General features: G+C 44.3%; 2 protein-coding genes and 1 long non-coding RNA gene across 6 annotated transcripts in view; 1 reads left to right on the forward strand and 2 right to left on the reverse strand.

Moving 5' to 3' along the window:
• Positions 1-12,240, forward strand: part of si:ch211-186j3.6 (neural-cadherin) — a 300,686-nt gene extending 288,446 nt beyond the window's left edge. Inside the window, exons 36-38 of the mRNA XM_061044393.1 lie at positions 6,161-6,315; positions 8,969-11,224; positions 11,261-12,240. Of these exons, the coding sequence (XP_060900376.1) occupies positions 6,161-6,315; positions 8,969-9,583 (770 nt within the window). The 3' untranslated portion in view covers positions 9,584-11,224; positions 11,261-12,240. The remainder of the gene's footprint in view (positions 1-6,160; positions 6,316-8,968; positions 11,225-11,260) is intronic.
• Positions 12,241-12,344: 104 nt separating this feature from the next.
• Positions 12,345-15,205, reverse strand: LOC132979608 (uncharacterized). Its single transcript, XR_009674073.1, has 2 exons — positions 15,149-15,205; positions 12,345-15,107 (listed from the first exon to the last, which is right to left on the reverse strand). It is a non-coding gene; the product is annotated as an uncharacterized LOC132979608 (long non-coding RNA).
• A 180-nt stretch (positions 15,206-15,385) lies between these two features.
• The window catches only part of dpy19l3 (dpy-19 like C-mannosyltransferase 3), a 73,594-nt gene continuing 65,437 nt past the window's right edge, over positions 15,386-23,542 (reverse strand). For all 4 annotated transcript variants that reach the window (XM_061044645.1, XM_061044638.1, XM_061044633.1 and 1 more), the window contains 2 exons: positions 20,389-20,547; positions 15,386-18,917 (listed from right to left, as the gene is read on the reverse strand). In XM_061044645.1, the coding sequence (XP_060900628.1) occupies positions 18,714-18,917; positions 20,389-20,547 (363 nt within the window). In that variant the 3' untranslated portion in view covers positions 15,386-18,713. The remainder of the gene's footprint in view (positions 18,918-20,388; positions 20,548-23,542) is intronic.

The raw sequence follows: 23,542 nt of genomic DNA on the forward strand, positions 1-23,542 counted from the left end.
ACAAATAAACACATAATCTCTCTTTTCAGGCTCGCTCTTCACGCTCTCTCTGACACACACACACACACACACACACACACACACACACACACACACAGAGTCAGACAGTATGAAATACCGATGAAATCCTCCATTTCTCAGTTTGCCCTCTAGAGTAGTCCTTTGAACAGAGTAGATTCATCTTGTACACCCTGACCTGCAGCTTCCTCGCTCACTTCCCCATGGAGCCAACACCAGCCACTTCTTTTCACACACACACACACACACGCCGCTCTGCAGAAAGCAGCTGTAAACACACAGACTAATAAACTCCAGCAGCATACACTCTCAACAGTTTTTAGATTTGCAGTCTCTTTGTTTCAGACTATAGGCCGTCTCTCCCGTCCTGTGAGCCCGCGCCCTAATGCACAGAGGATATCGATCCATGCAGTAAACTACAGTCTTCTCAACAGCAGCTCATCATCACAGTTCTTTGTGGATTCTCTGTTCACATACATCTCAAGGTTTTTTTTGCGGTATATTTTTCCACCCCAGTGTAAAAGAAAAAGTCTTAATGAAGTCTGTTGCTTGTTTGCACATCCACATAGCCTTCAGGAGTGTTTGTACATGTATCTCATAGCAGAACTTTATTTCTAAACCATTCAGTCTTTGTCAGTTTTGCGCCAATCACTCTGGAAAAGAAAACTTTCTTTTTTATTATTTGTGTTCATTGCAGACAAACCCTCTGGAGAAAATCAGAGTTTTGAGAATTTAGAAAGTTTCTCTACATTTTGATGCATTAATCATCCTCCACTTTTATGAGCCGTACTTTTTTTTAAAACAGAATCACAAACTACTTCCTGGAGGAAAACTAAAACGCAACAAATAAGACCAATTAAGTTTCGAGGCATAAAACGCAGATAGATATACACAACAACAAGACTGAGAGAAATGAGTTTACAAAGAGAACGAGACAAACATTTAAAAAGTAAAAAGTACAACATTGGGGGTCACATTCATTTTCAGTTGGCTCATTGTGCAGCCCTTTTTAGGCTTGAATGTGTGTTTATCAATCAATCAATTTCATTATTTGTTTAGCGCCAATTCATAACAAGTGTTATCTAGAGACGCTTTACAAAAGAGCATATGGGATAATATGCAGGAAGGATTTCTTCTTTGTATTCCTCTGGTTCCTGTTCCACACTTCCTTGTGTTGACAACAGGAAGAGAAGTTTCATAGTCAAAGACAAATCAGTATTTTGCACATTTTTTACGTTTTCATCAATATTAATTCAAGTACCGGTAAACTTTTTCTTGAGTGATTGGCCGTGCATGGATGAGGACGGCGGTGGTTGTGGTGACGACACAGTCTGATGGTTGTGGCATGGCGTCAGAGACGTTGGGGGGTAGTAGTGCCAGATCACCTCGCTGAAGTCGCTGAAGTCGCTGAAGTCGATAAAACAGTAAAACGTTATCACCACAATTATTTGTCAGGTAAATATTTTGGCCCTGGATGCCGATCAAAAGTTTTCCTCAAACTGCAGCGCTGCTAGCCGCCACTAGTTGGGGCTATATCCTTCGACTGGCTTCTGGTTAATGGGCCTGCTCTCTCCGCTCTAGTACCAGGATGTAAACCAGCTCAGTGAACAGATAGCATCCTGCAGGAGCAGAGCGGTTCTGCAGGATGTTGATCTAGAAAATGGAGATAAAGTTGAATTGAACCAGCAAACAGATTCTCTCTGAACGTAGCTACCCATTTCTTTTGAACCTTACCTGGTTTTGTAGTTGAAGTATTTGATTAAAAATGTTGCTTTCAATGTGCTTGTGACTGCTCTATTTCTGCTTTGTTTTTCATGAGAACATGAAGAAGTGAAGAAGTGTGAAATGTGAAGTTTCTTGCACGTCTTCTTTAAGAAGACTCATGCATATTCAGTCAGTTCTTTTTTATTTTACAGATTTTTGGTATTGTGCATTTTCCTGTAGATATGAAGATGAAAGGGGAAAGATTTTTAAATTGAATTAAAACAAATTCAGCCAGCAGGCAGTATAGCTTAAAGCTGTGGTGTTTTTTTATCACTGAGCTTTAAAGCCTTAAGCCTCATATTATCACTGGCTTTAGAAACCTCCAGGCTGCTTCTCATCACTGCTTTCTTTTTGGTCTCTGAGTCTTTGGAAGCTCGGGGGCAAACCTTCTCAGTAAATGAGGAGCATTGCAGTCAGGGCATGGGACTAAACCTGTGACCTTCTTTCTACCTTTTCACCGCCGCTCTGCAGCAGACAGACAACCACAAGAAGTCTGCCTTTGACTTTCTTTGTCTTTTTATCCCCCTCTCTGTTCTCTGCCATTAAAAGCCATGATGCCACTCTAAAAATGAAACAGTGAATCTCTCAAAACAATTTCATCTCATAAATCTGCCAGACGCTGGAGTTGTGGCGAGGAGGAGGGGGGGACAAGTTGACAGTAAATGAATATTGATTTTTCCCTCCCGTTCCATGCAGCTGGTTTCTGGCTGAATGGATTTACTCTTACAGAGTTGTCAGAGGGTGGGCTGTTTAATGGGGTGTTATCAATTCACAGGGAGTTTGAGCGCCGTCTGTTGCCGCGGCGCACATGATGGATGGGCTGTTGAGTTTTAGTTGGGATGTGGGAGAAAGACATATGGATAAAAAAAACAAAAAAAAGCACTGATTGATTGAGAAGGAGGACGTTAAGATCAGAGTTTTTCCACGGCGATTGTCAAACCTCAGATTAGATAGAAAGAGAAAGATCTGAATGGCCGAGGTATTTATAGCACTGCCGGTTGAAATGGTTTTGCAGTACGTGACTGCTGCTATTCTTCTCTGATTAAAACACAACTTTCTATGTATAGCCTTCACACAAACAGAATCAGACAGTCATCCAGTCAAGCTCAATTAATGACACAAGTTATTTATTATATTATCTCAACACTGCGCTCCTTATCCTACCTGCTTCTGCTTTCTCAGAGCAGCCTCTTGATTCCTTTGTTTGAGTTTAGTCAAAGACGGCTGAATAAAAGTGAAAGGGGTAACTTAATGGCAGTGACACAGCGAGGTGTGTGTGGGCGGGTTAATATTGCAGAAGACAAGTGAGATATGAAGAGTACGGCAAGAGGTGATAGAAATGAGAGGAAGCACGGGGGATTTGTTAGACATATGAAAAGGTCACAGCAGAGCTACAGTGGGAAATACATTCAGATCAGATGAACTGTGTGTGTGTGTGTGTGTGTGTGTGTGTGTCTACAATCTACTTCCCACTGAAGTCAAATCACCTCAACACTTCAGCAGCTTTTTCCTCCTGGAGCATACATGCTTTCTCATTAACGTGAACACCTCCGCGTTGTCTCGCAGATGATCCGATGTTTCAGTGTGAACAGTTCACTTTTCAGAGCTGTCAATTAGCAACGGAAGAGTAGGTCTCTCTCGTAATAAACGTCAGGCCACTAATTGTCTGCGCTTCCGTCGGTTAGGGCATCATTAGTATTCTTTGAATCCAGCAGACTGCAGCGGCAGTAATCTGGAGGATGTTCTCTGTCACGCACTCACACAGTTCTAATCACTCCTAACCGCACAGATATTGGTAGATGTAAAAAAAAAAACAGGATGTGGATCTCCGGTTTTTTTTTTAAATGGCGTCTTGTTGGAATTAGTCTGTAATTGAAAATGTGATACCGGCCAGACAAGCCAGACATCTCAGGTTGAAAAGACTTAAAGGGATACTTCACTCATTAACATTAAGCTTTGGATCATTAGAAACCTGGTAGTATTTTTGAATGGTCGTGCATCCCGCCCTCATTTTCCCCTGAGATGTGAAATCTTTGTATTTCTGAGTCACACTTTCTGCCTTTTCTCGGCCAAGAAGGCGCCAACTTCAAAATGTATTTCACATTTCTACGACATATATGACCCAATGTCAACACAGATTCATGATTCAACGGGTGAAGTATCCCGTTAAGCTGCAAGCCCACTGCCACATGGTGCGAGCGACAAAATCAGCCTGATTCTATTGTTTCCTATCAGAGTGTCCTAACTGCCCACGAGTGACACGACGACCCCCTGCTTCTATTTCCCTCTTTTTCCTCATCAGAATCAGAATCAGAATCAGAATCGAGTTTTATTGCCAATTTGGAAAGGAATTTGACTTGGTGTATTGGTGCTAAACAATTAACAAGGAAATAAAGCAGAACAACAACTTCAATAATAAAGTATAAGAAGATATTACAATATATAAAATATAATTTAAAAATGTAAAATATAAAAAATAAAAAACACAAAATGTACAAAAGGTGCAGTGTAGCAGCTGTGCAGTGGACTATGACTCACAGAGTGCATGTAAGGAAGATACATTTTTAAAGTGCAGTGGGCGTTAACTCATGTAGACGGATGAAGAAGGAGAGGGCTCACTTTTCTCACTCAGCAGAACTTGTTATCTTGTTTTACAAAGTGGAGATAACGCTGCATTAATCATATCTACAGCTGTGATTGAAATGTTGACCTTTGACTTTTGTCAACAACACCGGAGACACCACGAGCTGTTTACTGACAAGCCTCTGACTGTTGTGATCCGAGTCAACAGCTTTCAACTCTTCAGGAAGGCGCTGCTGACGTCACCGCCGCTGTTTTCCAAATGTCTGATATTCCCCGGAGTTTTGCCGCCTTAGGATCGTGTCTTGTACCCACATCCTCTTTTCACCGCGTCTGATCGGGAAATCAATAAAAAACATGCAGTAAAAAGTAACAGAGCCATGTTGGTTGTACAGCGGTCATTGTCAACAGACTGTTGTCATAGTGACAGGACGGACTTGTAGTGCTTTTCTTCTCAGCGCACAAACGCTTCATGCAAACACTCCCGGGCGCACAGCCAGCGCTTTGCTGCCCAGAAAAAAACGTTAGGTGGACACGGGGCCTTACTGTTTAAAGTTTGGACAATAATAGGAACAATGGAAAAAGTAGGTCAAGTCTACAAGGTGAGGACATATCACACAAAAAGATAGACACTAACAACATGCACTTCTATTTTAGTCTTTGTACACCGGACAAAGTAGAAACATTTGAGTGTAAAAGTCAGAAGAGGGACAATCAGGTTCTTAAAAACTTAACTGAACAACAACTTACAGCTGCAGAAAACAACTCTCTGTGCAGGAATATAATGTTTCAGATTGTTTATTTATTTCATGTTACTTCAATGGACATCTTTTTCAACAGCGGACATTTTTGAATTATCTCTACAATAATTTGACTTTGACTCTGTCTCTCATAGAAGCTCTCCTTCTCCTGGTAGTTCTGCTGCAGGGCGTCCTGTTCAGCCCTCAGCTTCAAGGTTACTTCCTGGGAAATCAGACACCGTTATTTTATTTTCAGAATACAACTCTCCATTTGGACGGTTCAGACAAACGACCGTTTGTGTGTTTGTTTATGTGTTTATAAGGTTTATTTAGAGTTTCATACCACGTAGTATTATCTCGTGCTCTCGCCAGTGAATCTGTAAAATTACCTCCGCACTCCAGCTGAGAACGCAGCCGGTGGGTGTTGACGGACGAGGGTGCAGGGACCCGTAACAGACCGGAGTGAGGACACACATCTGGTGGTAGTTCAGGTCCGATAGCTTTCTACCGATAACGTTGGTCGGTAAAATGGCAAATACAGTGCAACCATTGGCTTTGGCGTTTGAGGAGGAGGATGTCCCACAACAACCAATGCGCCGTTTTTTGGGTGCGTGACATCTGTTTGGGCACCAGCCGTGCCTCTCTCTAGGGCTCTGGGCACCGGTAACTAGGGACGTGGGTTACTACTCGTCCTGATTGGTCAGCTGTCGGAAAGGCGCTTGACGTCACCCATCGCTTTTCTGAAAAGTTGAAATAATTCAACAGAAAAAGCTGTCCGCTTTTTTAAAAAGGTGTCATCCTTTTTCCCTTTTCCATATGGCTTGTATGTAAAAAAAAAAAAGGCGCTGGCAGTTAAAAAAAGAAGTCAATGTGAACACGGCCTAAAGCATCATTATCAGTTGAACCCTGAAACTCATCACTCTGCAGCTCACATTTTTTTGGCAAATGATGCTCGAGGCCAACTCCATCGAACTGCACCTCTCTCTGGGACAACACCTTAATTGCCTGAAGGATGTTAATCATGTGTGTGTGTGTGTGTGTGTGTGTGTTACCTGCAGTGCTGCTGCTGGGCATTTTCCTCTACACGCGCTGGAGGAGCTACAAAGGGCTGAAGGAGGGAGTCTACCACGTGTCGGCCCACCACGATGGCTGGGAGGATATCAGGGAGAACGTCCTCAACTATGACGAGGAGGGAGGAGGGGAGGAGGACCAGGTACAACACACACACACACACACACACACACACACACACTCACGGGTATACAGTATCACATCACACACATGTAGAGCATATTGGTTCCCATTCCACATTCCATTAGAAGCTGCTTCTAATACAGCATGACGACACGTCTCAGTTTGTACTGGATACATCCCACTTTGAGTTGGAAAAAAAATGTATTAAAAGCGATTAGATTTATAAGACCCAAGGTCATGAAATGCTTTAAAAAGTCCTTATTTTAACTTGTGAGAGGTCTTCAGTTTTAGGTTGCACTTTGACTGAGACATGGCTGTATATATCAAATCTAAAGTTGGTGTTATGTGTTCTGTTATTGTTCTATATTTGCTTGTTCAAATGACAATTCACAGCATTCGTGGCAGCATATTACTTACACATTAACACAACATGATTGGAAGAGAGAAGAAGATGTGGAGATGGTAAGAACGAGGAGATATTGCCTCAAGACGACAAATATAAGGAAAACAACCATTTTAGGCGACTTTAAGAAATGTTAAAATCACTCATAAACTATCGGACCAGAGATACACCGATCCAGTTTTTTTTCAGTTCCGATACCGATACTGATTCAGATATTTTTTATATTTTAACTTATAGTGTTATTGTTGTTGTTGGTCGTATGTGTAAGGCTACTAAAGCTGTAGTAAACCATTGTTCTGTGCTGGCTTCACATACAAACAGGAAGCAGAAAACAACTGTCAGGTTTTCAAATTAAAAGTTTAAATCTGAAGTGTAAGAATTTTACTGATGATTGCTCATGTAGAAGGAGCTGTTCCATCTCGTCTGTACGTCGTCATGGAGACGATTTGAGGACACTTCTTACAGTTCAAGGCAAGGGAAGTTTATTTCTACAGCACATTTCAACAACAAGGCAATTCAAAGTGCTTCACACAAGACAAGAGCATCATGACAAAGAAAAGAAACATTAAAATAGAACATTTAAAAATCACTGAAATTATTAAATCTGAAATTATGTTCAAATAATTAAAATGAAATTAATTTAAATAAAAATAAAAAATAAAAGTAAAGAAATTAGTTCAGTCCGAACGTCTTCAAAGTGAGAGACTGTGCGAGTGCCCAATGACCATTCTTAATCAGCGACGTCGATCAGCGGCGTCAGTCTGATATCCAATCCGTAAATTACATCAATATGGGACCGGACCCATCCCTTCTTGGGACATTCAGAATCAAAGCCATTCAGTCACATATGAAGTCTGATTAAAATAAATGTGTGAGTTTGTATTTGTGTGGGTCTTGAAAATGTCCTAAAAAGTTTTTAAAATTGATTAAAACAGCAACCCTGGGAAGACGGTTATCTTGGGATGACACTCTCTTTTTTTCACACAGGTCATTTACATTCAAGTACACACTGTTATGATGATACACACCATCATATTGTGGTATATATGATTTAACCAGCCCGAGGTGTAGCCCCGCCTCTCGCCCAATGACAGCGGAGATCAGCTCCAGCGCAAATGTTTGAAAAAACATAGCAGTTGAGGCAATGACGCAGCTTTACATTGGATTCTGTCAATACACATCCTCCTGTGTGTTAATGTGTGTGTGTGTGTGTGTGTGTGTGTGTGTGTGTGTGTGTGCGTGTGTGTGTGTGTGTGTGTGCACCAGCATTTCAATTAGGCCCACACGTTATCCTTATCTACTCTCTCCAACGTCCACAATAACCCACGAGCACTCAGCAGTACTTAAGAGCTTTCATAATATCATGCCTTTGATCAAAGCAAACATATGTGGCCAAAACATCAAACACACACACACACACACACACACACACACACACACACACACACACACACACCTTACAAAAGACCTGCAACCACAGATTGTTGTCATACCTTGTCAATACCCCAAAACCCTCAGGGTCTAGTCCTTGTTCATTACCGGCAGCCAAACAAACAAACAAACACACACACACACACACACACACACACACACACACACACACACACACACACACACACACACAGTCCAGATCCCCTATAGCAGAGCATGTGTTGCAGATTATTCTCAAGAGTTTTGTTTTTAAAGCTCTCTGGAGGAATAAAAGAAAAAAAAAAACAGCACTCTCCACTCATCACATAATCAGTTTAACAAAACAGCCCACACCTCCTCCTCTTCCTCCTACATCCCTCCATTCCTCATCTCGGCTGCCGTGGTTACAGTTTTGGTGGAATCCCATTAGCGCTGAAGCTATTGGCAAATCTTGCAGTAAATGTGAAGCTAACAGCGTGCGCCTAAACTCGATGCACCGGTGCACAGAAGAAGTGAGTCGCCCCTTCATCTCCGCTCTGAATCACAGCCACTCAGGTGTTTTATCTTCACGTATACACAGATCCTCAACATTACAGTGACTTCTCCCAGACAGTAAATGGAGATGGATTGGAAACTTGAACAGGTGGAACATTCACAGTAAACGTTATGGAGGAGGGGCGGGGAGGGCTTTTCATTTTTCAGCTTTCTTCTCTGTCACATTTCATTTTTTTTTCTTCCTCTTTTCTCCCATAAACATCGATTCTTTCCCTCCATCTTTTTCTCTTTTGTCCTTTTTTGTAGCGCTTCTCTGCTAACTGCTATTCTTCCTCTTGTTTTTGCACCGTGTGTTTAATTGCAGAATGCGTACGACATGGCAGAGCTGCAGAAGTCCCTCCAGCCGAGCCCGGCCCAGTCGGTGCAGTACTGCCGCTCCAGAGCCCTGCACCACCCTCCACCCCCTCCACACCACCACCACCACCACCACCACCTCCTGCACCAGGCCCACCCCGCCCCGCCCTCCACCCAACCGCTGGACTCCCTCAGCCGGACGACCAGCTCCACCACTCTGCCTCCTTCAGCCGCCTCCTCCACCGGCACCACCGGCCTGCGCAGAGACGTGCCCCCCACCCGACTCCCCGCCCAGGGCCAGGCCCGCCCCTCCCAGCTGGCCCGGCGCTCCCTCTCCTTCTCCAGCCAGGACCTCGCCCGCTACCTGTGCGAGATCATCCGCGATGCGGACCAGCATCCGGACACGGGACCTTTCGACTCCCTGCAGGTCTTCTCCACCGAGGGAGGGGGCTCGCCCGCCGGCTCCCTCAGCTCCTTCAGCTCAGCGGGGCTGGACGGAGGGAGCGGCGCAGACGGAGGAGGAGGCGGAGGGGAGGGGAGAAGGGAGGAGACGCTGGGGGAGTGGGGCCCTCGCTTTGAAAAGCTGCGGGCGTTGTACGAGCGAGCGGAGGCGAGCGACCTCTGAGCTCAGACGCACACGGACTCATGGGACCCTTAAAAAACGGGGCCGACCCCCCGAACAATCAATTAGCAGACGCTCGACGATGACAGCGAGAGAGTGAGTGACAGACAGACTCGCTCAGCTCCCCCTCGCCCCGACACAGGATGTGTTGTATTTACTGGATGATGAGCGCCGTCAATCAACACGGGGGGGGGGGGGGGCCTAACAGACAGATGAAAGCGTCCCCGAGAAAAAAGAGGCTGTCGCTCTGCTCTGCGCTCCTCTTCCTCGGAGCAGACGTTATCAAACCTGCCACTCACCTTAAAGGCTTCAGAACGTCACTCTCTACCTGGGCTACTCATCATGATGGAGCTCAGCTTCACTGTCAGACACATCTGTTCCAGTCACAGCCAATAATACCACAAATTTCCTCTATTTTCTAACACTCACTGTGAGCCGAGTGTCAGATGAAGGCCTGAAATGTGAAATAAAAAAATGTTGTTTTTTTTATAGCTGAGCAAATCAATGCCACATGAAATGTATTTTTTAGCACCTCGCTGCTGAATTCAATCTTTGTAAATAAGAATGCTTTATGTGATGTTACATGAGACGGTGAAGACGAGAGGGATCATACTGAGTAGCCCTTATAACACAGAGTCTGGATTTTTCAGTATATAATGGACACTTTGTGTTCTTGCTGCCTGGCTGTACACAGCTTCTGTCAATGTTTGGAAAAAAAAAGTGCTTTGACCATCACCGGGTTGCAGATTGAGATTTTTTTTTTTCTTTCTGGTAATGTGTCTTTCGCTGGGTTCAGTAATTCTGTATTGGTTGGGGTATTTCAAGTTGCAACGCTCTGTGGGTTGTTAGACATCAGGCTTTTCTACTTACTACAGCGCCCTCGTCTTCATGTGATTTCCTATTCTCATTCGAGCTCTCCTCCTCCTCACCCGAGGGAGGCTGCAGAAAAAATTCAAACAGCTTTGTTACAAAGAAATGGGAGCGGACGTGCGGACCGCGGGAGGGAGGAAATACTTTGCTCTGTTGCTCTGTTTGGCACACGCTCTTCCTTGGGCATACCAAATGCGGCTGCTGCGAGAGACCGCTTTAACAGACAATTGCTCGGTAGAATACAAACTATGTCAAGCAGCTTTCAAAGGTGACTACTCAATAAATACAAACAGGAGGAGGAGCAGGGAGATTTATAATGATTATTCATGTGGCGCCGAGCTGGCCTACCTGTGCCGTACACACATATATCTATTCCTCCTCGCTAAAATATCGACTCTGAGCTGAGACGGTATAATTGTTGGAAAAATGGGCCGATAGAAAAATTGCAAGGGAAATAATAACTCTGCAGCTATCATCCAAGCTGTGAATTGTCAGCCCAGTGGAAAGCGTTCCTCTTACTCGACGTTCTCGTCACATCGTCCCTGAACAGAAGAATAAAACCTCTCCTCTATTCTTTGACAGAACAATTTAGTCTAAAAGGAATGAAAAAAAGCACTGACGGAAAAAAAGAAGGGGAAGAGGCAGAGTGGAAAGAGTACCTGATCTCTTTTGTCTCGTGTTAAGGGAGGTGAGACGAGGAGTTGGGGGAGGGGGAGGCGACAGAGAGGAACTATCTGATCAAGTGCCTGGCTCTGTTGTAAACGTAGCTGCTCGGTAGCTCCACAGGTAGCTCCACAGGTAGCTCCACAGGTAGCTCCACAGGTAGCTCTAGAGATGGGAGTCAGGGTGCTGGGAGTGATGGTTTGTTGCACAGAAAATCACAAAAATACAAAAGTTATTTTCCCTCACCCCATCCCGGCCCACGTTCTCCCTGCATCCCCTAAAGAACCAACCTGGCTTCCCCTTGAGTTTCAGGCGCTGGACCTTGCAGAAAGTAGCATCATCACGGTCTCTCTTTTTTTTTTTACCCGTCCTCCGGCTGGCAGAGCGGAGCCCGTCTGCACAGAGCACTTAAAGTGTGGGAGCGTGTGAAAACATGTCAGGCCTCTAATCCTAATAGGAGCTGATGGGGCTGGCTGTCATGCTGCAGAAAACCAAAAGGGTTGTTGGTACTTAGAAACAAAAAAAAAAAGAAAGCGACAGAGGAGTTGATTTCAAGATTGTGGCTTTCCAGACGAAAGCGATTTTCTCATAAGCGGAGGCAACAATGTGTCTTTTTTTAAACTAAGAGACTCGGCTGAAGGATGACGCCTGAAAGTCAGACACATGCTTTGTTTTTGTTTTTTTTAACAGACAGCTGGGATTTCCTAGAGAGGGATGCTTGTTTTTGTATTCCTCTGCAGAGACGGGGCCGAGGCCTGCAGCACGCAGAGAAACAAAGAGGTGAAGACGCTTTACGCTTCGTCTTTCTCTTTCTGCAGCTGTAAGGAAGCAGCCTTTCTCTCCCCACCACCATTTATTCATTTGTACCATAAAACGGCTTCTTAAATGTTGTGTTCCGGGTGCAGACATGTTGTGAACAAAGTTAATGTTTTTACCTCATTTGTAAATAAAAGAGATGACTTAATTATTGCTTTTTATGTCGAGAAAAGCAGCCTAGGTTTAAACTGTGCAGCTTCTGAGAAAAACACATCAAACCAAACATATCTGTTTTATCATCCTGACGACGGGCGGTGGCGGCAGCGACGAGCTTTTGGACAGTTATGTGAGTGTTTTGTATTTGCTTCGATCTTCTTTTTCTCAATAAATTCATTTATTTGCACCGGTGAATGCCGAGTCGTGACTGCATCTGAAAGAAAATAAACATTCGGAAAAAAAAAACAAGGGACTGACATTGTTGGGAAAGAAATGACTTTTATTAATCATACTGCCATTGAACATAGACGTTGTCTAATATCTAACACTGCCATTGGAAAAGAGGCCGACGGGTCGCGGGGGGTCTCACATATCCCCCTTTGACCAGTAACGTGCAATGAGAACAGTTTTTACTGCTGAATAAACATTTAACACTTTGTATGACGTCTCAAATGAAAAATGCTCTGCAGCAGAAAAGCAGCTGTACAGGTCATGGATTCATTTAGGTAGAAGACATAACAGAAACATTGGAGGGGAAAAAGGACCAAAGGCACTCGCATTCATCTCACGATATTTCTCTCAGTCACAGAATTTAAGGTGCATCAGTTCGTTGAGAAGAGCGGCCGACATGCTGGCCAATCCAAATGTACCTGGAGTTTTATTTAAAGGAAGAATGTGCGACATTTCACACTTCAATAAATCATAAAGTCTGTTCTGTGTAAATGTGTCTCTGAGTCATGACTGTCTACAATGAGGGAGAAGCTCGAGTCCCGCTGGCTGTGTTGTTGTCAGAGCCGTGTTTACATGGACGGGACGGCCGGTTTAAGTCAAGGACTAGAGAGAAGAAGAAGAACATACTCACTGATTATTTGAATCTCACAGAAGTGTGTTTAGATCACAGTCACTCTGTTTCAATTTATGTGCAATATGAAGCTACATGCTAACATTAGCATGCTAGCACAACGATGCAGGACACAGGTGATTGCAGCTCGAGCAAAGGACATCTTTGTACGTCAATTGCGCTTAATGTTGCTTAACTATGGTGCATTCTAATTCATAACTCCTTTGTGTGAACTTTGAAGTGGAGGGGGGGTTGGAGGTGTGTCTCTGGAGGAGAGCGGAGGCTTCAGTATGGAGGAGGCGTGGCCAAACAGCAGTTTGTTTTGGTTTCATGCTGGAGCTCAAGGCGGCATCTACTGGATCAAAAAGTCGTACATTCTTCCTTTAATGAAAAGCCTCATTCTGTGTACGGTATGTTTTGCCCCCTCAGCAGTGACTTCGAGTCGACCCTTAACTTCACATTCATTCATAGTTTCACTGTATTTACACGGCGCTGGCTTAGTGGCATTTTCAGTTTTTGCCGCTTCTCGAGAACGGCAGATTTTTTTAAAGATTGGCACATGCATCATAGCTGCACTCTAACATGAACACAAATGATCTGACAGTGAATGTAACAAAACAAAACGTCGGCCTGTATTGACTTCAACTCCTGCTCCGCCATGCACCCAGACATCGATCTGAACCGCAGTTTAGCTGAGCCTCGACTCGGACTCCGGCGGCTTTAGACAGCACTGTTACGTGTCTGCTTTGTGTGCCGTCTCGTCAATACATATCAAGTGTCAGCGAGGATACTCTTTCACTTTTTCCATCCCTGTGTTTGAAATCCTGGAAGCAGATGCTGAAAAAACATCAGCTCAATCTTCGGAGCTACGTAACATAGTGATCGACAACCGTGACGAGCGAGACAGTAAATGAAACCAGCGGACAGAAACACCCTGAACACTCATGGTCTGCAGCACAGATAGTTTCATTGGTCCCATTTAGAGTGAAATAAATGAGAAAGCAGGGTGCAAATGAGGCCATGTTCTTTCCTCTGACAATTAGCTACCATGGCAACCTGTCAACCATTAAAGAGCTGTCATGTTTCAACATATGGTTTTATATTTCTGGCTCCAAACAGCCTTGACACCAGCAGCTATACTGGCCAAAGTCAAGGCTTTAAAGTGGTTGTCTACAAACCCAATGAGTGATGTCGCAGAGGCTACAGTAGTAACTCTTCCACTTTATATTTATAGTCTCTGGTCCTTGTTCTTTTTTTCCAAATGTTGTCGGCCTGCACGGAGCCCTCACCTCACCTCAACCCCATCCGTTACCTTTTGGGATATCTCTGAACGACAATGTGGGAGCTCGCTCTTATCTCAAACACCAGAAGTGGACTCTGAAACTCTTCTTCCAAAACCAGAAAAGTTCTCATTCCTACCTTGTCGTTCCCCCTATTTTAAGTTGAACTAAATTACTATGAACTCTGGGTTAATTACATTTTCTCTTTTTTTTCAAAGTAAAAACAAGGATGACCGAGCTACAACTTCCCCTCAGCTCCGCTCCCCTCGGCTCACTCCAGCAGAACAAATTTCAACAACAGTTATAGACAATGAACGCCACAGTTCACAAAAAAGGAAAGAAAATCATTTTTGTATTGTGTAAAACTAGAAATACTAAAGAAACGTTACTGAGACATAAAGAGGACAGAAATATAAAACATGGAGCCAATGTGGTCCCAACCTGGGGGTCCGGGCCCTGAGAGGCTGTCTGCTCTGAGGTTGTCAAAGTGAGATGTGCACATTTTAAAGATAGCGTCAGTAGCTTTTACATAAAAAAACAAAAAACAAACAACAACTATAAAGTCACGCAAAAGTAATTCTGCTCAGTCATGACTTGTAGTCCTCCGTGGTGGTGACTGTGTCTGCAGAGACCCTTTCCTCTGACTCGACTTTCAGGTGTTGATTTGGTTGACTCGGTATGTTTCTGGGCGGGGAGCTGGTGTGTTTCCTCCAGTTTAGGAGAGGATACAAGTCAGCGATTGGACGATGAGACGGACCTGGACTGAGAGGAAAATATAATCGCAGTGAGGCGAAACAACACCCAGAAAGCTCGTTCTGAAACGAGGGTGAACCTTGTGTTTGCTTTTACCCTTGGAGGCGGGCTGTGAATTTGGCTTTTGGCTTGGTTTCTGGCACATGTGCTCCTCTCTCCCCCTCTCTCTCTCTCTCTCTCTGTCAATACAAACTCTTCATTTCCCGAGCAAAATATGAATTTAAGTGGCCTCATTTACTTTTGAAACATCCACTGCTCGGTTATAAAAAAAAAAAACAGAAACAAAGTGTTGATCTGAATTCTTCATGAGCACACAAATGGTTTTCTTTGCCCCTCTTTCATTAAGAAAAAAAAAAGCACCCGAGCCGGCTGCGTTATGAACTACTAATCCCAATATGTATGGAAATTAAGAATGCTGAGAGAATATGACATTAGTAAACTCTTATTAGGCAGACATAATGGAATCACTTCGCTCTCGGATAAAGCAATCACACATCTCCTAAATTAAACATCCAATAATAAAAAGGCGGGAGCGGGGAGTTGTAGCTGCGGCACACTGATCTGATTGGTATGCATTACAACGAGGCCGCGGCTAACGAACAACACGTTATCAAAAAAGCTCCACAACAAACCGCTGCAGGAGGGAGTCATGCATCTGCGAGTGTGTGGGTTATCAAAGACAGAGGTCCTTATTAACAAGTGTACAAATATAGGCAGACTGAGAGGAAGGTAGGGAGCGAGCGAGCGAGGGGGGGGGGGGGGGGTGAAGGTGTGTGTGTTGTACCCTCATAACAGCTCTTTGTAGCAGGCAGCTGGGACTGGCCGGCCCATAATTACAGACACAGCTCCAGCCTTTCAATCACCTCCTTCTTCTTTCTCTTTCTTGGAAGGAAGAGAAACAAAAAGCGAGGAAGGGGCTCAGATCATTGTGAATCCGTGTTTTGATGCACTCTCATCTCTCGTCTGCTGCTGTTTAAACATGAGTCTTTTCTGTCCTCGCCGCCCTCCCCGCCGCTCCTCCTCACTTTCTTCTCTAACCACAAAGCCTCAGTTTGATATGCAAGTGTTGCCCCCCTCCCTCCCTCCCTCCCTCCCTCCCTCCCTCTCTTTTACAAACTATTTTGGATTGCAGCGGGGAATCAGCATCGTTGTCAGCCAGCCGCAATTTCCTCGCCACTTACATTATTCATGTGTGTGTGTGTGTGTGTGTGTGTGTGTGTGTGTGAGAGACGAGCGAGTGGAAAGGTGGAGGCTGCTGATGATGAGAATCACAGAGCCGACAGCAATCAAAACAAAACAACACTGTCAAAAAATATCACTTGGTACCAGCTTTGACCTCGCTTTTAACGCCCAAAACACATTCGAGCAGCGGTTACAACCTCCAAACTGACTCAAAGAATTTCAGTCTTTCCTTTAAAAGGGGTAACCGATCAGATGCAGCCAAATACATCTCTCCACAAATAGTGCCAAACTGATGTGATTCAAGCCAGTGGTCAAAGTTAAACAAACGGTGTAAACTCCCACAGGAGACAAAAACACATCCACAGGACGAAACCTCACAGTCAAAGTTTGAACAGGAAGTGTGCTGGCTTTGGAAAAAGAAAAGAAAAACAGGAAATATCTGCGAGGATTTTTTTGTCACAGAAAAATAAAAAGAAGAAGAAGAAGTGTAAACCTCAAACAGACTCAAGTTACGCCTTGAGTATTTTCAGGAGCTCAAAACCAAAACCGATCATTTCTCGATTTTTCAACAATATCACCAAAGATGGACCTCGGTTCTGATTGGGTCGTCATATAAATATCTGCAAGGTCGAGAGAAACCTTTAGTAAACTTTTTAACGACATGGATGAAACTTGAAATGAGTCAAAACACAGTTTAAACGCTGAATGGACTTGAGCTTGTAAATTTATTTTCTAGCCTTCGGACTAATGTTTTTCTATAAAAACTTTGACTAACAGAAAGTTCTGTGAAGGTTAAAGACCTTTAAGATCTCCTCGTCTGTGAGGCTCATCACATCTCTGAGTTTACTTAGTTACATTAGCCCAAAAGCACACGTCGTACTGTTTTTACTGCAGTGTATGAAGTTAATAAAATAATCTTTACTTTTGATATAACTTTTAAAGTTTTAAAGGTTTGCTGTTGTTGTTGTTGCTTAAATGTTTTATTCTATTTATTCTATTTCTTTATTTAACAGGGACACATGTAATGAACATCGCTTCATATTTGAAATATCAAGTAGATGTCATGCATACGGGTTTCTGGGCGTGGCTAAGGGCGCACTCACACCAGGCAATGTTGCTCCGCTCTGTGTTTAAGCACGATTGTCCCCCCTCCCCTCATTCCTCCACTGGCCTGCGGTCACACTGCTCCAGGACTAACCGGGCCTGAGCACGGTTACTTCTTATACATAACGCCGTAACACAACACATGCATGGCTTTATGTGATCATGAAGCGTGGGACTCAAACCTTAAAAAAAAAAGGTGCACGGTCGAATCCGCGTCCACAAGTCAGAGAACACGACAGCTACTTTACTGACTTTGTCTTATTTTGAGTCACTCGATTCGGACACATCCAGAACACTCCGGGATTTCTCGATATCGGTTGTGCTCGTGCATGAACTGTACCGTGCCGAAGCAAACCTCTTCAAAGCGTGCCAGGGCAGAGGAAGTGTACGATGCTTGAGCATGCAGCAGAGCATTCCCACTAGTCCAACGACCTGGACTTAGAGAGTGAAGGATGCTTAGGCACGGTACGGATTGCCTAGTGTGAGTGCGCCCTAATTTGCACCCGCAGTCCCTGACTCGACTTTTAGGATGTTTTAATCATATAATAAACTCCTCAAAAAAAGTTTGGAAACAATATTTCAGTCACTTATTTCACCCCCTTTAATAATACTAATTTGTGTTGTGTTTTATATCGTTGGAAAGCCTGATTAGTCACCTTTACAATGAGGTATATAACTTGGGTAGTGCCCAAAAAAAAACGTGCCAAAATCCCCTGCAATGTTCTTCTGTTGGTATTCACTCCTGCTACCCACACGTTTAGCTGTGCTGCTCATTCTACGATTGCATGAGCCTTACAAGTTATACCTTGTTGTAAAGGTGACTAATCAAAAAAAGTGACCGAAATAACGTTTCCAAACCTTTTTTTAAGGAGTTTATAACGTTTTTTTTAATGGACCTACATTTCTCTCAACGCTTGTCAGCCTCAATAGAAAACAAAAACTCAGCAGCAATGACTCATCCTTGTTGCGGTGGAAAGATAACACAGAGTGGTTCAGATGGAAACTAAAATATTAGTGTTTGCTCGTGGTGTTTCGGACCCTGCTGAGGGGGTCGTCTTGATGTTTTTTTTTTTTTGTTTGTCCGTCTGCAGCAGTGTGAGCTGGGAGGAGGAGGAGGAGGAGGAGGAGGAGGAGGAGGAGGAGGAGGAGGAGGAGAGCGGGTTGAAAGGTTGGAAGGGTGTGGACAGAAGAGCCCAGAGCGAGAGCAGGACTCTTCAGGTGCTTCCACACTCTCTCTGTCTCTCTCACTGAAACAGAGCGCCCCCCCCCCCCCCGAGCTGGAAGCAGCCCCCGCTGCTCTCACAGCTCAGTTCACAGAGCCGAGTGTTCAAATAATAATGGTCGTGATCACAGCTGGGCTCGGTGCAAGAGAGGAGACGAAGGAGCAGCGAGGACTCTTCTCTCCTCCTCCGTCTCTCTCTCTCTCCCCTCTGGCCTCTGATGGAGTTTTTTTTTTTTGACTTTCCTGCTACTGAGTCCCGCTGGCCTCTGACGATGTCTTGGAGCCTTTCTTGCGTTTCTTCTTGACCCTGTACACGTGGAAGGTTTTGTTTTGAAATGTTCTGGCGAAAAGGGCCGAGTAGGCCGCATCCTCCGTCTGGATGGCTTCGCAGAATCGAGGGTGGGAGGCGGGGACGAGGTCGGGGTCGTTCTCTCCCGGCCCGTCCATGACCTGAAGGCACAGAGAGCGAGCGTGTCATCATCAAACAGCGACAGGAATGACAGGCAGCTTACACTAATGTAAAGTCTTAATGGGACCACCACATGTCAATCAATACATCATCAACACTGTAGAGATAAACTCGATGTAGATAAACACCAACAGGGTGATGGACGACCTGTCAGACGCTCTGATTTCACTTTGCTCGTCTGCCAGCTGGATGTGACAGCACGTCTGCAGTGATGGATTCCTCACGAAAGCCTGTGTTGGTTGATTATTTTAACATGTGTTGTGAAGATGCAGCCCCCCCAAGAGGGAAGGACAACTACACATGAAGATGTAATGTCGAAATTAAAACATAAAACAAAGATAGAAGAAAGATATCGGCCAATATATCGGTATCAGATTTTTTTTTATATCGATATCAGTAATCGGCCCCAAAATGATCATATCGGTCGGGCTGAACTTACTGCAAAAATAGAAAATAGAAAAACAACAGAAAATCAAAGTTTTAGTGAGGTAGGTGTCAGCTGTCATATTTAATTCACTCAAGGTGATAAGATTGGGCAGACGGGATCTCAGGTACTGGTAAAAAAATAATATAAGAAATATGGATTTAAGATTAAAACGGACAGAAAGCATCACCAGATACGATGAAGAAGGCCGTCAGAAAGACGAGAAAACAAGAGAAATAAACAAAAAAAAAACAGTGAGAGACGATGACGTGTGAACGAGAAGTAAGAGCATTGATCTGTGTGGAGGCTGCAAGCTTTCACCCACACACACACACACACACACACACACACACACAGACACACACACACAGACACACACACACACACACACACACACACACACACAGACACACACACACACACACACACACACACAGACACACACACACACACACACACACACACACACACACACACACACTCACACACACACACACACACAGACACACTCACACACACACACACACACACACACACAGACACACACACACACAGACACACACACACACACACACACAGACACACACACACACACACACACACAGACACACTCACACACACTCTCACACGACACACAGACACAGACACACACACTCTCACACACACACACACACACACACACACACACACACACAGACACACACACACACACACACACACACACACACACACACACACAGACACACACACACACACACAGACACACACACACAGACACACACACACACACACACACACACACACACACACAGACACACACACACACACACAGACACACACACACACACACACACACACACACACACACAGACACACACACACACACACAGACACACACACACACACAGACACACACACACACACACACACACACACACACACACACACACACACAGACACACTCACACACACACACACACACACACACACACACACAGGATGAGTCATGTTAAATAAATGCCACCCACATGTCCGTTGTTCAGGTCGAGCAGGTCTCTCAGTCTGCAGCCTCGTCTGTGTCTCCGCTCGTAACAGATGCTGTTTTCCAGAACCACGTAGTCGGCCCCGGTGGCTCTCAGGATGTCGTAGACCTCCTCGGGGGACCGCCGACCGTACACCTGATACACCTGCTCTCTCACACACAGACACGCACAGAATGAAAGTGGGTTTATTTAGGATTGTGTGGAGTTTATGATTGCTTTTTCTCTGTGAAAAAAAACACCAATAATGTTGGAAGGAGAAGAAAAACAACGCTCTCTGCTGGAACTCTATTACCAGCCACATTTATTTTCTGATGAAAGTCTGATTTGGATTCTATTAAAAAATGTTTACTGAAGAAATCTGATTGAAAACAAGTATTGGTGAAACTAAATCAGAGAGAGGGCAAAACAAAAAGTGTTAAACAAAACCGATCAGAACTTTGTGGAATCAGACTTTTAATTTCACGCAGAAACGGATTTAAATGGACAAATCATGCAACCGCTAAGTACTGTAATAATTGAATCATCGTGTTTATCAGGAGAGAAACTGAACCCAGCAGCGGTATGGGAGGGGGGTTCGGTTTTAAATGAGGGTCGGTATACGTTAGTAAAAAACAAAAAGCAAGTTTCAACACCCCAAAAAAATCCGATGTCACTGAAGTTATACGTACAGATTACGTATCAGATATCGGACTGACGGCGCAGATCAACATCACTGATCGAGAAAGATGGTCGGGCACTTTAAACTTTCTCAGCTCGCTCAGTCTCACTTTGAAGACGTTCAGACTCTAAGAAGTGTTTACAAACCGTCTCCATGACGACGTTCAGAAGAGATGGAACAGCTCCCTCTACATGATCAAAATTACAAATCTTACACTTCAGATTAAAACTTTTAATTTGAAAACCTGACAGGTGTTTCTGCTTCCTGTTTGTATGTGAAGCCTTTGACTTACACATAATACCAACAACAACAACAACAATATTAGTTATGATCATAAAAATATCTGAATCAGTATCAGTAGATACTCCAAACTCAACATCTTCCCACAGTGACAAGTTTAAAGAATAATTATGTTCTGTGTCCACTAATGAAGCATTTAAATCCACATACAAATTATATCCAGAGAAAAAAAAACAAAGAAGAGAGAAGAACCAAAATCACCATTAAGGATCTTCACACACACACACACACACACACACACACACACACACACACACACACACACACACACACACACACACACACACACACACACACACACACACACACACACACACACACACACACACACACACACACACACACACACACACACACACACACACACACACACACACACACACACACACACACACACACACACACACACACACACACACACACACACACACACACACACTCGGAGCCCAGAAGGTCTGCAGCAGTGTCGTGGATCATTAATGAGCTCCACACTCAGCTCAGGCCGGGCTAGCGGCTCAGCACAGCGGACTCCCCCGCTGGGAGGCAAAACATGGAGTCAGCTATCCATGAGACGACCTACACACACTCATACACACACTCAAAAACACACACACACATAATGTCCTGCTTGTTGTAAGAAGGAAATGCACAGAGGAGGAAGATCAAAACCAAATGAATATTAATAGTCGAGCTAATTGGCTATCATGTTTTTCTTCAGCTTCATGTGCTCTTGTGTGCAGCGTGTAAAGCCTGGATGAGTTTTTATAAACGGCGTCTTTATTGTGTAAATTCAGTTTTTCCTGCTAATGTGGTTCAAAGACAGGAAGTGCAAAGGCTAAAGGACCAACAGATAGAATCAAGGCAAAGTGAAACAAAGAATTCAAACACAAAGGACGAAAAGCTTGAATACATTTTGTTAAACTTTTACACAAAAACAAGACTTTATGTAAAACAGACAGAATGAAATTGAAACGTTTAACTTCCTCAGGCTGCTCTAAAAAGTGGTTTCCTCTGCATCATGCATCAACGCAAAAACAAAACAGGAGACGCTGCATTAATAATGCATTTCTTTACATTACTACAGTAAGAAGCACTAAAGTGAAGACCCCAGCCGTCTCGTCTTTTTCCTACACTGCAGCACTTTCAGGCTCCATTGTTCCTCCATTACTCTTCAGTGTGAGTTAATGGATGCAGCAGGAGCTTCCTCTGATCTCATATTCATTCACACAATCACTGCAGGTCACCGGCCCCCTTACGCACAGAGCCCCCCGTCTCCCACCCAGCAGGATACGAGCACAGAGCTGAGAGAGAGAGAGAGAGAGAGAGAGATGTGTGAGGCAGAGTGTCTTCAGCTGTCCAACACACACACACACACACACACACACACACACACACACACACACACACACACACACACACACACACAGAAACACACACACCTAGAAACACACACACACACAGAAACACACACACCTAGAAACACACACACACACACACACACACAGAAACACACACACACACACACACACACCTAGAAACACACACACGCACACACACACACCTAGAAACACACACACACACAGAAACACACACACCTAGAAACACACACACACACACACACACACACACACACACACACACCTAGAAACACACACACACACACACACACAGAAACACACACACACACAGACACACACACCTAGAAACACACACACACACACACACACACACACACACACACACAGAAACACACACACACACACACACACACACACACACACACACAGAAACACACACACACACACAGACACACACACCTAGAAACACACACACACACACACACACACACACACACTCACAGACACACACACCTAGAAACACACACACACACACACACACACACACACACACACACACACACACAGACACACACACCTAGAAACACACACACACACACACACACACACACACACACACACACACCTAGAAACACACACACACACACACACACACACACACACACAGACACACACACCTAGAAACACACACACACACACACACACACACACACACACACACACAGACACACACACCTAGAAACACACACACACACACACACACACACACACACACACACACACACACACACACCTAGAAACACACACACACACACACACACAC

Source organism: Labrus mixtus, chromosome 1, assembly GCF_963584025.1.
Source record: "Labrus mixtus chromosome 1, fLabMix1.1, whole genome shotgun sequence".
NCBI lineage: Eukaryota > Metazoa > Chordata > Actinopteri > Labriformes > Labridae > Labrus > Labrus mixtus.